We start from the raw sequence: 17275 nt of genomic DNA, 5'->3' as shown, positions 1-17275 counted from the left end.
CCCAAATTCAAACCAAATTCCACTACTTCCTCCATTAAGCCTTCATCGATGGGACTCATCAATTTAATCAATGTCAAGAACCTTCTAGACTCATTCCCGTACTATACCGTAACAAGCAAGATATATCTTTTACAACATGTGGTATTCTTCCTCTCTCCCAGACTTATTCTATTCTCACTACAAGAAAACAGGCGATCGGCCACTGTAGGAATAGTCACTAAATAGTCGTTAATTGAAAATTTACGACTATTTTGCGACTATACACTGTTGTAGCTAATATTTTGTTGCTAATACAGTTGGTCGTTAATTAGTCGGTATTTAACGACTATACACTGTTGTCGGTAAATTGTGGTCACGTAGTCGTTATGTAGTAACTAAATTTAGTGACAATTTGACGACTAGTGTACGACTATATTAGTAGTTCTCGTGTAATAGTCGTTAAATATGACGACTAATTTACGACGAAGTTACGACTTTGTTACATGAATAAAATTGCAATACTAGGTTGTCGTTAAATAGTCGTCATATTTAACGACTATTTGACGACAACCTAGCGACAATTTTCTGTCTAAATGACGACTACATAACGACAACTTTGTTTTAGAAAATAAGAAAATTAACTGGTTATTATTGTTTTGTAATCCTGAGATTAATCCTGATTTTAATCCTGAAATTAATGAAATGGAGAACAAACATAATATACAAGTCCAAAATCTAATGAAAACACATTATATAAATAACCATAATTTTATTGAAACCAGAAAATACATTAGTCCAAAACAGAAATCAAACCAAAACCAAAGAGAGAAAGAGTTTATAACACATACAAACTGAACAAAAGAACTTGGTTCATGAGTTAAGAGAATATAGGAACCATATTGGAGTTGATCATGTTGTTGGTGAATGTTGATTGTCCTCCTCAGCTGATTGAGAGGCTATAAACTCCAAGTAGGCTGGATTAGTGTCACGCATAAACTTTTCCATCAACGACAACTCTTTGATCTCATTCTTTTGCTCAGCCACAAGGAGAGCAGTCTCTTTTTCTCGAGCAGCAGCTTCAGCATTGAGAGTCGCCTGAATTTCAATTTGTCGTTGGGCTTCCTTGAGTTGCTCTTGCAATGTAAGAAATGCTTCAGTTTGTGATCGTTGCTTGCCCTTGCCAAGATTAGCTTTGAGGCTTCCAAGACCATAAGGAGTTCCTCGTGAATCCTTCTCAGTGCACTGTTTTTACCAAAAAAAAAAACTGTAAATAAAGAGCAAAACAAATTCATGATCGAATAGAAATGGTACTTTACCTCAAGGAAGATGGCAGTACATTTATCGGTGGTGAGCTCTCGACGGTGTGAAGTACCATCTGAAAGGCTTGAATCTATCTCAAGCTCAGCCATCTTCTCCTGCAACTTCTGCTGATAAGCTTGATGAATTTTCTCTGCCTTGCCATCCACATAAGAACCATCCGGCTTTGTATGTGTTTTGAAAAAAACTTCACCCATACTGACCTCTCTTCCCAACTCTTCTTCCTACAATGTTACAAAATAAAGAATGGTTATGAAAGTGTTTAAAGATAGAAAGGATATAAATGTAACTAACAAATTAGAAATGACTTAACCAGATCATCTTGGATTTCTCTATATGACTTGGGTCCTGATAAGTGGATGTGAGGACCTAGACCATTACGGTCAGACAAACGACATTTGGAATAGGTTGAACTCCTTTGTTGTTGTTCTTCAGTATCCCAATTATCAACCATCTCTTGCCAGAGAGTACCTTCAATCTATGAAGGTTTAATTCGAGACGTCCTTGCATCGCTAACCATGCCCTTCATCCGACGGTTACAGATGGTGTTGAAATGTTCTTGAACGGTTCTTGTTATCAATGGATCCCAGGTGTGAGTTTTCTACATAACAAAAGAGAGAAGGAATTATGTTAGTGAAGTTAGTGAAAACAAGCAATAAACACAGGTAGAAAACATGTTACATTGTACTATTCTTACCGCAAATTCCATGAAGTATCTTTCTTTTCGATCGGGAGGCACACAAGTCCAAGTATAATATGGACCATCGAATTTGTTTGTAAAAATCTTGGTAATCTTCCGAACAAGTTGACATGTTTTGTCCCGATCAAACCTCCAAACATGTAAACAATGCTAGTTAGTTAGATCAGTTATAAAGCAAACAAAAAAATAATAATCAATCAATATATGCTAAAGAGATTATATTGCATCAATTGTTTCACATACACTACTATAATGAATTGAAAGCAATAAGAATGACAAATCAATTGAAAGCGACGAGATTGACAAACAAATTGAAAGCAACGAGACTGAAACTTTCAATCAAACAAACCAATTTAAAGCAACAAAAGAATTCAATCCGCAAACTATGAGAACCAAAGACATCCTAAGTATGAAAACCAATTGCTAGCACTAAACCAAATCAATTAAATCGAATTCTACATCAAACCAAAGCTAGAAACATTACCAAGTGTTCTTCTCCAACGGTATGGGAGAGAGAACAGTCGTAAACTTCTCACGGCCAGGCATCGTAAGCAGGGCAGTTAGAGATTGCATCGTCTCATCCTGGAGTTGAGGCTCGTAGTTGTTACCTTGAGAAGACAGTTGTTGACTATGACCATGAGAGTGCTGCGTTGGAGATAGCAGATGATCCTCCGGCATGTGAGCAGTATTGTTCTGAACCTCAGGTATCAAAATGGGCGGATCAAGAACTTGATTGGCTGAGTTCTGGAAAAGCGTCTGTGGCGGTGGGAAGTTCCGGAAATGTTGTTGCTCTTGGGGCGTGAACGGGGAAGGAATTCGAGCCGTTGGCGTGAAATTGTACTGAGGTGGAAGAGGGTTGGGTCTTCTAAAGACAGGTGGGGGTTGGTTAGAGGGTCCGGCTCTCTGAGAAAGGTTGAGTGCAACCTTTCTCTTTTTTATTTTCTTAACTGCAGGATTCGACGACATAGAAGATAAATCGATTGAGGAAGAAGGAGATGGATCGAAGAAGGTTTAGGGTTAGGGTTAGATTGAGGAAGAAGGATGATGTATCAAAGAAGGTAGATTGAAGAAGAAGGAGATGGATCGAATTGATGGATTGATTTAGGGTTAATGGAAGAAGGAGATGAGGAAGTGAGGAAGAAGGAGAGATCGAATGTTTTAGGTTTAGGTTTAGGAATAGGTTTGTCTCCGATCGATTTTGATGGATCAGATCGAAATGTTGTTGGGCCCAAATTTCTTTTGCCCAAAATATAAGAGGAGTGTTACACAATATAAGCAATACGTTTTGTTTATATTCACAAAAAAAGAATTGGTTCAGATGGTTAATGTACCCTGATTAACATCATCAGACCTGGGTTCGAGTAACCCCAAAGTCAAATTGTTAATTTTTTTTTATGACACAAAAAAAAGTTATACTTATTGTATAAAACAATAATCTTAAAGAAATTAACAAGGTCTTCCAAATGTTTATTAAACAGTAAATTATTTTACATATCTTATACATAATTTATTTTACATATCAGGGTTCTTCATCATCCGAAGACGATAAATTACACATAAATTCATCTTCAGGTTCCGTGTTTGCAACATCATAATCGAGATTTATTGGGTCTCCCCTTTCCAAATTGTCTACTATGACATCTTCAATTGTAGTGATCAATACATCATCATCAGTTTCTACTTGCAAAAGAGTTGGTTCTCCAGAAATATTTCCTCTCGGATTTACTTTTAGAACATTGAGCCACAAATGCTTCAGTTTCTTTATGTATGGGTACAGAATATAACAAACTTGATGGGCTTGAGATGCTGTTTTGCAACCAACATGTAAAGATTACACATATTATATATAAAGGTGATAGTGACAATATATAATTAATGGGGAAATTTATATACATACCTAGAATAAATGGTTCATATTTATTGTACTTTCTGGATGAAAGAACGTCTACAACGCCACCATTACTTCTGCGAGTGCCTCTACCAATAACAAGGTCATACCACTTGCACTTAAATAGTGTGATCTTCAACCCAAGCATCCCCTCATACTCAAGTTCAATGATATCAGCTAATGTCCCGTAGAAATCTGCAGCATCAGATGCATTCACATAATTTTCACCTTTAACAGAGATCCCATAGTTACATGTCTTTCGTCCAGTACCGTGATTCTCTGTATGAAACAAAAAACCTCTTGTAAAATACATTGGCCATGTTTTAGCCTTGTTCAAAGGTCCATGGACAATTTCTTGAACCCAAGTAGGAAATGGATTGGAGGCGTTCCAATAAGTAACCTGCATATAAGTCCCGTTATTTTAAATAATAACAATAAGTAAAATAGGTATATCACGAAAAATTATTTAACATACATATTGTTTAACCCATGAATGATTTTAATCAGCTCTTTTCAAGGAGAGTTCTTTCTCGCTAAATCCTGGATATTTTGCCGAAATATAAACCTCGAACATACTAAATATAGAAAGACCAGATCACCACAAATGTATCTGAAAAAATATAGTGGAATTAGATATCTTAAAATATAACTAATTTGTGACATGTAACTAATTATATACCTCTCAATTGGTTGAAAATAGTAACAATTCCGTAAAACATATGCGTGTGTGCAACGATAGTCATCACCTAAAAGCCATATTTCATTCATTTCTCCACTGGGACGACCAACTTGAGTAAATATAGAGGGTACTCCAGGGACATGATATTCAAACTCTTCACCTTCATCAAATCTTGTTAATCTGACCATAAAATTAAAAAATAATTATTATGACTATTAAATTAAATATCACTTTAAAAATATTTACTCTAAATTTGATTTTGTTTGTATGTTCGCAGCAAAGTAGTGCTCAGAGAAATAAGCAATCTCGTTATTGATATATGATTCAACAATTGATCCTGCCGCATATCTTTTGTTCTTTGCTTTTCCTTTCAATTTTTTGAAAAACTTTTCAAAAGGATACATCCACCTATATTGGACAGGGCCTCCCAGTTCAGCTTCGTAGGGAAGATATATAGGCAGGTGCTCCATCACATCAAAAAAGGATGGTAATAAAATATCTTTTCCGAATTACAAAGAAATAAAACAATGTTCTGTTTTAGAATTTGAAGTCGACTTGTTTGCAAAGTTCTTGAGCATAAGTCCCGGAAAAATGCTCCAACCCCTGCAATATTATATTTATTCAAACTTCATCACATCAATTACAGAGAAACCTTTACTCACTTCATATATATATATATATATATATACTTGTTTCGTGTTACAATTTTTTAAATAATTAATTAATATACCTCATAACGCAAGGTGGACATTCCGGTCAAGGAGTTCTGCAAAGATAAATGGAAGTAACCGCTCCATGAAAACATGGCAGTCATGGCTCTTCATGCCTGAAAACTTTCCATTTTCCATATCAACACAACTAGCTAAGTATGCCGAATAGCCATCTGGGAATTTAACCGAGTATTTCACACATTCCAATAAGCTTTTTCTGGCTTTGTCTGTCAATGTATAGGGCGGGAAAGGTGCGTTACCCCTACTATCAAGACGTAAGTGTGGCCGAGAACAGAACTTTGCTATATCCAATCTTGACATAACGGAATCTTTTGATTTACCTTTCACACGCATAAGAGTGTACATTATGTTGTCCAAAAAATTCTTCTATGTATGCATCACATCAATATTATGTCGGAGATTAAAGTCTTTCCAATACGGTAGCGACCATAAAATTCTTTCCTTGTGCCAGTTATGGTGCTTTCCATATCCATGCATCTTCCTTTCATGACCATTTCCATCGACGTCCTTGGTTCTTGGTGGATTTACATAATTCAACTGCTCTGAATAAACTTGCTCACCGGTCAAGGACTCTGGTGGATACTCTCTTGTAGCGTCTTTTCCCTTCAGGAAGTCCTTTTTATTCCTCCTCAGAGGATGATCAGGAGGAAGAAATCTCCGATGACAATCAAACCAACATGTCTTCCTTCCATTAGGTAGATAAAAAGACTTTATATCGTCCATGCAAACTGGGCAAGATAATTTACCATGTGTTGTCCATCCAGATAACATACCATACGCAGGAAAGTCGCTTATCGTCCACATTAGTACTGCTTTTAGGTTGAAATTTTGGCCCAAGGACACATCGTATGCATCGACTCCAGTAGACCACAACTCTTTTAACTCATCAATAAGAGGTTGGAGAAAGACACCAAGACTAGCTCGCGGATGGTTTGGACCAGAATTTAGAATTGTAAGAAACAAGTACTCAATATCCATGCACATACCAGGGGGTAGATTATATGGCGTCAATATCACTGGACATAATGAATGGTGACGAGACATCCCAAATGGATTGAAACCATCAGTACACAATCCCATATACACGTTACGGGGTTCTTCAGCAAATTGAGGATTTTGTTCTTGGAAAATACTTCCACTCCGCTCCATCAGATGGATGACTCATTTCTCCCACCTTTGCTTGGTGCTCAGCATGCCATCACATTGCTGCTGCAGTCTTATGACTCTGATACATTCTCTTAAGTCTATCACCAATAGGTAAGTACCACATACGACTATATGGTACTTTGGTTCTGCGTCGGTCATTCTTAGTCTTCCATCTTGGTGCATCACAAAACAAACATTTTTCTTCCTTTTTGTCATCTTTACAGAATAACATACAATTGTTTATACAAACACCAATCGTATCAATTTCTCTGTCTCGTAATGAGAACCCGTAGCCTGGTTTCCTTCTGGTAAATAATCACTCAACATTTCACATACTGAATCCACTAACTTTTCACTCATATTATAATCTGCCTTATTTTGCATAACTCTAGCAGCTAAAGATAATTGTGAGTGACCTTCACGACAACCATCATATATTGGATTTTTTGCACCTTCTAACAAGTCATAGAATTTTTTTGAATGGTTAAGTACTGGTTCTTCTACACTCTTATAACGCCCATCCCATTGATAATTATCATCAAAACCCACATTAGAAGGAAATGCATCATTCACCATATCCACATATCTATCTTACTACATTACCCACTTCCTCACTCCCACTAATAAATGTCATATCAACAGTACTTGTTCCTATATCCATATTTATTTCTTCCCCATGCTTATACCAAACATAATAATCTGGCATAAACCCATAACTAAAAAGATGATTCCAAATTCTAGTCCCTAGAAAACGCTTCTCGTTTTTGCACGTACTACAAGGGCAAAAAAACTTACCCCCGTTTTCTTGTGCAAAAGGCTGGCTATTTGCAAATTGCATGAACTGATCCATCCTGGCTCTGAACTCTTCTGTAAAATTTTCCGTCACCTCATTGATCCTCTTGTACATCCACTCCCGGAAATTACTATAATTGTAACTTCCTAACATTATTATTAATCTCTATGATCTCGTTTTTTTTTTGGTGTTGCTTTGTGTGTTTCTGTGAGTGAGAAAGACGTTTGGTGAGCTCAGTTTATATAAGTATATTTAGCGACTAAAAAGTGACTATATCACGTAGTCACCAAATACAGGTACACCTACTCCCCGGATTGCTAAAAACGTGTTTTAAACCAACTTTTAGCGACTATTTTGCGACATATGAGGCGGGTCGCAAAGTTTTGTCGCAAAATAGTCACCAAATTTACGACAAAACAGCAACTACACAATCAGTCGCTAAATTAGCGACCAATGTGCGACAAAATTTTGCGACCCGCCGCATAAGTCGCAAAATAGTCGCCAAATTTACGACAACACGAGCGACTACACAATTAGTCGCTAAATCAGCGACTATTTTGCGACAACATTCACAACTTCCTTACTTCGTCGCTTTTTAGTCGCCATTTAGCGACTCAATATTTTTGTCGCAAATTAGCGACTAATACACGACTATATATGATTCGTCGTAAAATAGTCGTTAAATAGTCGCTAAATTTAACGACTACGCATTTAGTCGCCGATTGTAGTCGGAAAAACCGTGTTTTCTTGTAGTGTCTTATCCTCTTTTGAGTTTTGCTTTGCTGTTTTTTTTTACTATTATTTTTCTCAAAGTTGTAGGCGAATAATGGGGTCATCGGTAATTTATCTACCCCTCGCTTCCAAGCTTTGTGTGATCATTTGACTCAAGAGTAGAATAATGAGGTCACAGGTAATTTACCTACCTCTCTAAACTGATCAAAATCATCTCATCTTTTTTTTTTTTTTTTTTTTTTTTTTTTTTTTTAAATAAACAAAGCTCAGAGGAATAATCTCTTCAACATAAATAAGGGAGAGGAGTACCATTTTCTTTTGAAGATCTTACTTGTCAGGCATGAACAAGGAGTCAAGATCTATGAACATCAATCTCCTTGATGAGATAAAAGAAAAGTGCAGAAGTTACCTCAGACTTTTCTGGATTCTGTTGGAAATTTGGATGTCTCTGGTTTACCTGTCAGCCATTGGATTTTTCATTAGTCGGATTAGTGGATTCAATCTGCAGCATTAATCAACCAAGGCAATACACTAAAGAGAAAAATCATAGTCCCCAACACAATTTTGAAAAATTGTACTCAATAAAAACAAAAATCGGTTTTGACACACTAAAGAACAAAAACTATGTTAGTAGTTAGTACTAACCTCCCCCAGACTTAAACGACACTGTCCCCAGTGTTTTCAAATAAGAGGAAAGCTAAAAGAAAAAAAAAACGTATTGAAAATTGTAAGGAAAAGATGAACTGTTTCTGTTACCCATTAGCGTCGACCGACACCATTGTAGTGTCGATCGATGCTCTCGATGAATGGTGAATTCTTGCCTGAGACTCCTTGTTAGTTGCAGATAGTTGTGTTGATGGATCAATCCTTGGATGATTATTCTGTTAAGAGACACTCAAACAAAAGTTAAAAGCAACATGACAGATAGATAGTTCATAATTTTAAACAAATTTCAAACAAAAACTGACTCAATGCAAACTGACTCACAGGGTTGCAGAAAATAACTTGCTAGAATAAACTTCAGGGTTTTCTAAAACCCAAAAACACTATATATATGTTCTAAAACACGTAAGGGACTTGTGTTGCAAATATAGAAAACTTCGGGCAACTTTGTAAAACTTCCAAATTTGTGATTCTTCATCGGCTGAAGAGGGTGTCGACTGATGCTCCTAAGTGGTGTCGATCGATGCCCTTGTTTTGATCCGAGTCCAAATTGATTCTTCGAGATTTATGCTCCAAAATGATCTAAATTGCTCCACTTTGCTCCTTCTGTGCCAAAGTCCTAGAAAACCTGCAAAGACTCAAAAACATCCTAGAAAACAAATCAAAAGACTCATTATATCATGGTTAAAAACCACAAAAATCATGATATATCAAGGCCCAACAACTTTCAAGTTTCGCAGCCCATCAAGCCTGCTAAGCAACGGTCGACTCTGCAACTCACAAAAGACAAAAAAAAAAAAGTTGCAGAGGAAGCTTTAAGCATTGGTGAAAAACCAAAAGCAAAAGAGGTGAGCTGTAGTACAGATGAGAGGATAGGGACGAGCAAGCGATTTGACACTCTTAACCTCCTGGCTGATGATGACATGTGTCAAAGGAACTAGGGTTTTATGATTGTAATTGATAAGAGAGTATCAATATGAAATCGAAAAGTAGTTTTTCACATTATCTTCTATTCTTTCATGGTATCAGAGTCATGGCGTTATCCATGGAGCTCTATTCTCAACCAGTTCTAAATATCTCAAATTGTGTGACTGTCAAGCTCACAGAAACAAACTACCTTCTCTAGAAGATGCAGTTCGAGTCCTTTCTCTCTGGACAAGGACTGCTTGGATTCGTCAATGGTTCCACATAGCAACCCGAACCTACCTTAACTGTTCCACACATCGCTGGCTACGACACCATCACCCCAAACCCTGTATTCCAAGCTTGGATCCGGTCAGATCAAGTTGTGAGGGTGTGGCTTCTTGGTTCACTTTGTGAAGATATTCTCACAAAGGTCACCAAAACAACAACTTCACAGGAGGTATGGATTTTTCTTGCTAGTCACTTCAATAAAGTCTCTTCCTCTAGATTGTTTGGTCTGCAAAGGAAGTTACAAAACACTGAAAAAAAAGATATGCCTATACTGGAGTAATTAAAAGAACTTAATATTAGAGATAAAATATCTCACATTGGAAGTTGAGTAGGATCTTAAGTGATATATATAAGATATGAGACTCTCCACTCATTGCCAATTGCTTTTGAGTTGGAAGCCCACAATCTAATATGGTATCAGAGCCCGGTCCGCACATGCTCAACCCAATCCACAATCGGCCCGACTCAATAACTGGGCCGCTGATTCATGCCCGAACATACCGAGATTGATGCTTAAAATAACCATCATCTCGAGGGGGCGTATTAGGGATAAAATATCTCACATTGGAAGTTGAGTAGGATCTTAAGTGATATATATAGGATATGGGCCTCTCCACTCATTGTCAATTGATTTTGAGTTGGAAGCCCACAATCTAATACTTAAGAGTGTGTGTGAGCAACGTGCATTTATAGGGAGTCCAGTTAGTGAGACGATAAAAAATATTTTCTGCTTTGAATTGTTTAGGTAGGGAGTATGAACCCATCAAAACTTATATTGAAGGGATCTTGGATTCTACTCCCTCACCAACTCTAGAAGATGTAATTCCTCGTCTTACGGCTTATAATGACCGTTCGGTGGCGTACAATGAGGAGTTCGACATTACATCACACTTGCCTTTTAATACTCAGAGGTCAGGTTACGGCAATAGACGCAAGGGAAGCAAGGCCGAGGCTCGTACTCCAATAATGGCAGGAGGTTTCACCAACAAATATCACCCTTTGATACTAGTTCTCTATACTCTGTTGTCTCAGGTTACTATGTTCATGGTAGACCAGTGTGTCAAATTTGTGGAAAAGTGGGTCACAGTGCATTTAAGTGTTGGCATCGCTTTGACAACACGTATCAGTCTGACTTGCCTGCTGCATTGGCTGCCTTGGGGATCACAGACGTCTAATATCAGGCAGTCAAGACAGTACATTGGTGCCCACACTGTCATGATGGGAGATGGTAATTTCTTTCCTATCACTCACATTGGATCAGCTATCTTACCAACAACATCTCCCACTAACTAGAGCAAACTCACATGTTACTACTCACCATGATGCAGCCAACACCTCTACACCAACTCAGGTTACTATCAGCTCTCCCCAAACGAATCAGAACTCCTTATCAACGCACTTTCTTCACCTTATCTTCTTTTCTTTCAACGTTCACGGTTCACTGGATCGATGATCTGAACATTATGATCGATACTTATGAAAATTTCTTGATCTTGGACAAGATCTAAGTATTTGTAGATGAATCTCTTGTCCTTCAAGAGAACGTGCCATTGTTTACACGTCAATTTGAATTGCGTCAAATATTCGATTGAAGTCCTACAAAATATTTTTTCTATTATATCAATAGAAAACAATGAATGTTCAGTTGAAGAAGCCGTGAAGAATTGAGAAAAAAAAAAACAAAAAAAGTAAATTAAAACGTCGTGAATGGTTTGATTATAATTAAACGTTGCCTCTACTTTTATTTTGATTTAAATTATGTGACGTGAAATGGCTTTTTCCGTATATGGTAGCCAAGTTTCCCCTTTTTCGAGTTTATATAATTTGAGGTTTATATTGAAGAATATATTGCAATCGAAGTAACTCTGTAGTCTCTGTTAATTTTTCTCTTCTTTTTTATAAGTATACTATAGCGATACATATTTACTACTTTACTAGTTACTACACCAAGCCACGTGATGCTAGAAATAAAAAACACACGCTACAAAAATTTTAAAACAAGACAAAAACAAAAAATTGGAGTGTCTTAGTCATGCTGTTTGAGGTAGAACAAAACTTGGTGATGAGACACGTAACGTAAGATCACTGAGAATCAAGATCCACCTTCGTACTTATCGTACGTACCACGTCCACCAAAGTGTTATCCTTTTTTTTTTTTTGAATAATCCACGTAAGTGTTATCCATATCTGCTAGATTCAAATGTTTTCATCTATCTTGTAAAACACACAATAATTAGGAGCAATATTGGATAATAATTTGATTACACTAAATCTTAAATGTTAAAAGCATCTTCATGTATCTCAAAATCCAAAAATAAGAGTCCAATTATATTAGATAATTTTTTTTTCTTAGGGTATTTAGAAACGTTTTTAGAAATTTTTACATCATTAAAACTGGTCATCAGTTGATATACTAACTTCTAGATCTCATTAAATGTTTTCTCCATTTTTTTTTTTTTTTTGGGCGTTTGGATAACGTCTGGATTGTGTCCAATCGTGGCTTTAGTGTGTTAAGAACACTCGTCACCATGCATGTCAATGTCGCCATCCTATATAAGCAAAACAATCCATTAGTTTCCTCAAGAAGAAACACATCAGCAACAAAAATGACAATGACCAAGAAATTAGTCATAACACTTCTCCTTCTCATCTCCATAGCTTTCGTCCATTGCTTAGCCTTCCATGTGGATCTCGAAGAGTTCGAGCCACCGCAGCAAGAGGAACAAGACGTTCCTCGCCGTGGTCCTGGAGGTCGCTCAAGCGAGGGATGGGAGGAAGAGTCGACGGAGTTTCCCTACCACTTTAGGAAGCGGAGTTTCAAGAATTGGTTCCAATCAAATGAAGGCTTTGTGAAAATGTTGCCTAAGTTCACAAAACGCGCACGGAATCTCTTCCGCGGGATCGAAAACTACAGATTCGCGTTGTTTGAGATGGAGCCAAACACTTTCCTTGTGCCTCACCATCTGGATGCTGATTCTGTGGTGCTAGTACTACAAGGTCATGGAGTGGTTGAGTTTGTGACGGATAAAACCAAAGAATCGTTCCACGTAACCAAAGGTGATGTGGTGAGACTCCCTTCCGGCGTCACCCACTTTGCCACCAACACTAACCAGACCGTTCCTCTTCGCTTTGTCAAGATCATTGTCCCCGTCAACAATCCTGGCCAGTTCAAGGTTATTATTTTGATCATTAATATTTATTTTTCACAATTAATAATGATCTACCTTGTTTGACCAAGACAGTGTACTAGTTTGAGTTAGTAATGTTGTTGTGTCTCTATTAACGTCCACGATTTGTTTCAGGATTACTTCCCAGCTCGATCCCAGTTTCAGCAATCCTACTTCACAGGGTTTAGCAAAGAAGTCCTCTCAGCGAGTTTCAACGTATGGTTCTTAACTTTTTCATCTTTTTTAATTAATATCCAGCATATATATATAAGTCTAAGACTAGGTTTTGTATTTACTAACTAGTATGAATCGAATCATGTTTGGAAAATCTCGTATAGTTGGGGAAACTAATTTTGAGTAATTCTGAAATTATTATTGTAAAATTGATAACCAAGTTTTAATTAATACTTATGTGACCAAGTTTTAATTCTTATATAGATACCGGAAGAGTTGGTAGGGAGATTATTTTCTGGATCACAACAAACGGGACAAGGAATTATGCGGAGAGTTTCACCAGACCAGATCAAGGAGCTCACCAAACATGCTACTTCTCCTTCAAACAAACACAAAGAAACAAAATCCAAACACAAAGACATAAGCACGAAGTTGAGACCTTTCAATCTCTTTACTCAAGATTCAGTTTCAAGCTACACCAACGACTTTGGTCATTTCCACGAGGCACATCCTGAGAGTTTTGATCAACTCCAAGACCTTCGCATCGCCGTCGCTTGGACCAACATGTCACAGGTCATACAAAGTCAACAATCATTATATTTTCCTATTGGTTGATATATAGGTTAAATGTTTAACATGAGATACGGGTTGTGGAAATATGCAGGGTTCCTTGTTCCTTCCTCACTATAACTCCAAGACAACGTTTATTACGTTCGTGGAGAATGGTTGTGCCCGCTATGAGATGGCTTCTCCGTATTCATTCCAAGGAGAGCAACAACAACAAGAACAACAATGGTGGCCTCAACAAGGAGGAGAAGAAGAAGAAGATATGAGTGGACAAGTACACAAGATTGTCTCAAGAGTGTGTAAAGGCGACGTCTTTATCATTCCGGCAGGTCATCCATTCACTTTAGTCTCACACGACGAAAACTTTGTTTCGGTAGGGTTTGGTATTCATGCATCCAACTGCACAAGAACGTTCCTTGCAGGTAAAGAAAGGTGTTTTTACTGATAGTTTCTAAAATATATATTTTTGAGTGTTAAAAGCAACTTGAATGGGGTTGTGTATATTAGGACAAGAGAATGTGTTGAGCAACCTCGACACGGTAGCGACGAGAGTGACGTTTGGTGTGGGAAGTAAAGTGGCGGAGAAACTATTTACGAGCCAAAACCATTCCTACTTTGCGCCTACGACTCGTAGCCATCAACAAACTCGAGAGAAACGCGAGCCATCGTTCCAATCAATCTTCAGCTTCGCCGGTTTTTGAGAATGTGTTTACAAGTTGCTACGAGTGAAAAGGTTTGGTATATGTGTCTGGCGATGTAATAAAAACAAAAAACAAACGGTGACGCTATGTAAGTTCTGTCTACCGAGGTTTCTTGAGTTGTAAATTGCTCTGAACGGCTCTGTTTGATAAATAATATAACCTGAAGGTTTGGTTATGGTGTGGTTCTTTTCAAAAAACAAGTGCAAAAAAAACAAAGATAAAACTCATCAAATCAATCCAATTTTTATCACAATTCATAAAAAAAAAAAGAAAAAAAAAAAAAAAAAAATCTGAGTAAAAAATAATATTAAAAAAAAAATGAAAAGGAAGATCTTCATGAAGAGTATTCGGTGGTAGACACGACTTTTAAATTCGACTTCTACATTCAAAGAGCCTTCTTTGTCCAAATAGGCCTCCCGAAGTTTATCTAAAGACACAAATTTACTCCATCCCCATTCTGGAGTTATTGTTTTCTGGTACCAACTGTTAACTGCAGTAAAACAGTAATATAATCTCTAATGAATATTTTACATGATAATATCTAATCTCATCAAGTTGTAAATTACTTGAAAAAAAACGTTACGACTTACTCTTCCTTTCCACGTGATTACATCCAAATGGGTCGAGAATTCGCATATCCGCTTGCACGTAAATCATGTCACCTTCCTTTATTGTGTCATTATCAGCTTTCAGATAGAGAGATAAGGATTTGCAATCTGTTAAATCCTTGGGATAAAACGTTAACACCCTACAAAAAAAAAACATTCTAAGTTGTTAACACGTACTAGTAACAAGTTGTTAATAAAGTGTTATATAGAACTATATATGGACCACTACTCACCAATTCCTTCTTCCGATTGAAAACTTCTTTGATTGGTAAGTTGTCTCTTTTAACTTTGAGAATTTGTTGTGCGTCCAAGAGAACTTGGGATTCGAGGGTTGCTGATTAAACGAGACAACTTCCCAATTGGCAAGTGGAACCAACACATCAACACCAAACTCGCATTGATCTCCCTCGAAGACATATCCCTTCTCCGGATCATTGAATGTATCAAGCGGAAGCACTTGAGAAAATCCCCATACCGGTCTTATTGCATTGAACTGCTTCCCTTCAGCATCTGGATATATATTCCATCAATGACTACTACACACACACATATAGAGAGAGAATATAATGGGCTATGGCGAGCAAGCGAGGTACTAACCTTGAATAGTAAAGTATTTATTTTCTTTCTTGTTGTGGATGAAAAAGGTGAGATATGCCAAAACCGTGGACGCGGTAAGGCTTGAGGTATCTAACTCTGACAAAGGTTGAAGAGAATATGTTGTTCTCCTTAATCACAACAAGGTTGAAGACTCTAGAATATATGAAATAAGAAACATTAACATATCTAGAGATAAAGTATCTAATATTTACATAACACTCCCTAATACTCCCCCTCAAGTTGGAGCATGAAGATCTCGAATGCCCAACTTGCCACGTAAATATGTAAACTGTAGAGATCCTAATGCCTTGGTAAAAATGTCTGCCAGCTGTTCTATCGTAGGAATGTGCAAAGTAGTAAGTGAGCCATTTAGAATCTCATCTCGAATAAAATGACAATCATTTTCAATATGCTTTGTCCGCTCATGAAACAATGGATTCGCGGCAATATACAAAGCAGCCTTATTGTCGCAAGCCAAACGCATAGCTTGCTTATGAATCACACCAAAACACGACAAAAGCTCACGATTCCATTTCAACTCCCATGTGGTAAAACTCATAGCACGATACTCCGCTTCTGCCGAAGAACATGACACTACATCTTGCTTTTTCGCCTTCCATGCCACAGGAGAGTCCCCCAGCATGACAATAAAACCCGATAATGACCGTTGGGACACCGGACAGGATGAGTAATCCGAGTCACAATAAGCCGTAATTTGCAAATCCGAGTCAGCACTTAAGAAAATACCTTGCCCAGGACACCCTTTAAGATAGCGTACTACCCGTGTTGCAGCTTCCCAATGTTTAGTACGAGGTTGTTTCATGAACCGGGACAACATATTAACGACATAAGTTAGTTCCGGTCTTGTGTAAGTAAGATACACTAAGAGTCCAACTAGCCTACGATAGTGTTGCGGATTGTCATAGAAATCCCCTGTCTCAACCGATAACTTGTGATTATGTTCAAGAGGAGTAGAAACCGGTTGACCCCCGAGCAATCCACAGTCATTCACAATGTCCAAAGCATACTTACGCTGAGATAAATAAAAACCTTTAGAAGATCGTGAAACTTCAATGCCCAAGAAATATTTTATCACTCCCAAGTCCTTCATCCGAAAACATTTGCTAAGATAACCTTTAAATTTAGCAATAGCTTGAGAGTCATTACCACCAATCAACAAATCATCCACATAAACTAAAACATAAAGTCGTATATCTCCACGAACCAAGCTAAAAAGAGAATAATCAGCTTTATGTTGGATAAACCTATATCCCTGAAGAGCAGCCGTGAGTTTAGCGAACCAACACCGTGGAGCTTGCTTTAAACCATACAATGACTTCTTCAACCTACACACTTTCGTCTTGTCCTTAGAAACAAAACCTGGAGGCAATTTCATATAAATTTCTTCTTCTAAATCCCCATGAAGAAATGCATTGTGAACATCCATCTCATGAACTTTCCATCCTTTAACCGCAGAAATTTTAAGAAACATTTGTATTGTTGTCATCTTAACCACCGAAGCAAAAGTTTCATCAAAATCTATCCCTTCTTCCTGTTTATTTCCAAAAGCAACCAAGCGGGCCTTGTAACGTTCAATCTCCCCATTTGATTTATATTTGATCGTATACACCCAACGACA

At 37.5% G+C, this 17275-nt stretch overlaps 2 protein-coding genes across 2 annotated transcripts; one reads left to right on the top strand and one right to left on the bottom strand.

Moving 5' to 3' along the window:
* Positions 1 to 765: 765 nt before the first annotated feature.
* On the bottom strand, positions 766 to 3126 carry LOC109129495 (uncharacterized). The gene is made up of 4 exons (XM_087508084.1): positions 1994 to 3126; positions 1610 to 1897; positions 1296 to 1520; positions 766 to 1221 (listed from the first exon to the last, which is right to left on the bottom strand). Exons 2-4 carry the CDS (start codon positions 1748 to 1750, stop codon positions 889 to 891), a joined length of 699 nt encoding a protein of 232 aa, XP_087364210.1. The 5' UTR covers positions 1751 to 1897; positions 1994 to 3126; the 3' UTR covers positions 766 to 888.
* An 8774-nt stretch (positions 3127 to 11900) lies between these two features.
* LOC104787631 (vicilin-like seed storage protein At3g22640) lies at positions 11901 to 14606 on the top strand. The gene is made up of 5 exons (XM_010513238.3): positions 11901 to 12995; positions 13125 to 13205; positions 13428 to 13736; positions 13828 to 14152; positions 14238 to 14606. Exons 1-5 carry the CDS (start codon positions 12351 to 12353, stop codon positions 14429 to 14431), a joined length of 1554 nt encoding a protein of 517 aa, XP_010511540.2. The 5' UTR covers positions 11901 to 12350; the 3' UTR covers positions 14432 to 14606.
* The last annotated feature ends 2669 nt before the right edge of the window (positions 14607 to 17275 follow it).

Source organism: Camelina sativa, chromosome 1 (genome assembly GCF_030686135.1).
Source record: "Camelina sativa cultivar CO46 ecotype springtype chromosome 1, ASM3068613v1".
Classification (NCBI taxonomy): Eukaryota; Viridiplantae; Streptophyta; class Magnoliopsida; order Brassicales; family Brassicaceae; genus Camelina; species Camelina sativa.
Note: the sequence above shows the minus strand (reverse complement) of the source record. Positions and strands in the feature narration are given on the sequence as shown.

What these genes read in the sequence shown, in the direction of transcription:
- LOC109129495 (XM_087508084.1), bottom strand. Translation starts at nt 1,750, where the DNA reads ATGGTTGATAATTGGGATACTGAAGAACAACAACAAAGGAGTTCAACC. An exon ending in GAGAAATCCAAGATGATCTG is followed by an intron (nt 1,521 to 1,609) that starts GTTAAGTCATTT and finishes GTAACATTGTAG; the next exon opens with GAAGAAGAGTTGGGAAGAGA. An exon ending in GTACTGCCATCTTCCTTGAG is followed by an intron (nt 1,222 to 1,295) that starts GTAAAGTACCAT and finishes TGGTAAAAACAG; the next exon opens with TGCACTGAGAAGGATTCACG.
- LOC104787631 (XM_010513238.3), top strand. Translation starts at nt 12,351, where the DNA reads ATGCATGTCAATGTCGCCATCCTATATAAGCAAAACAATCCATTAGTT. An exon ending in TCCTCTCAGCGAGTTTCAAC is followed by an intron (nt 13,206 to 13,427) that starts GTATGGTTCTTA and finishes ATTCTTATATAG; the next exon opens with ATACCGGAAGAGTTGGTAGG. An exon ending in CTTGGACCAACATGTCACAG is followed by an intron (nt 13,737 to 13,827) that starts GTCATACAAAGT and finishes GGAAATATGCAG; the next exon opens with GGTTCCTTGTTCCTTCCTCA.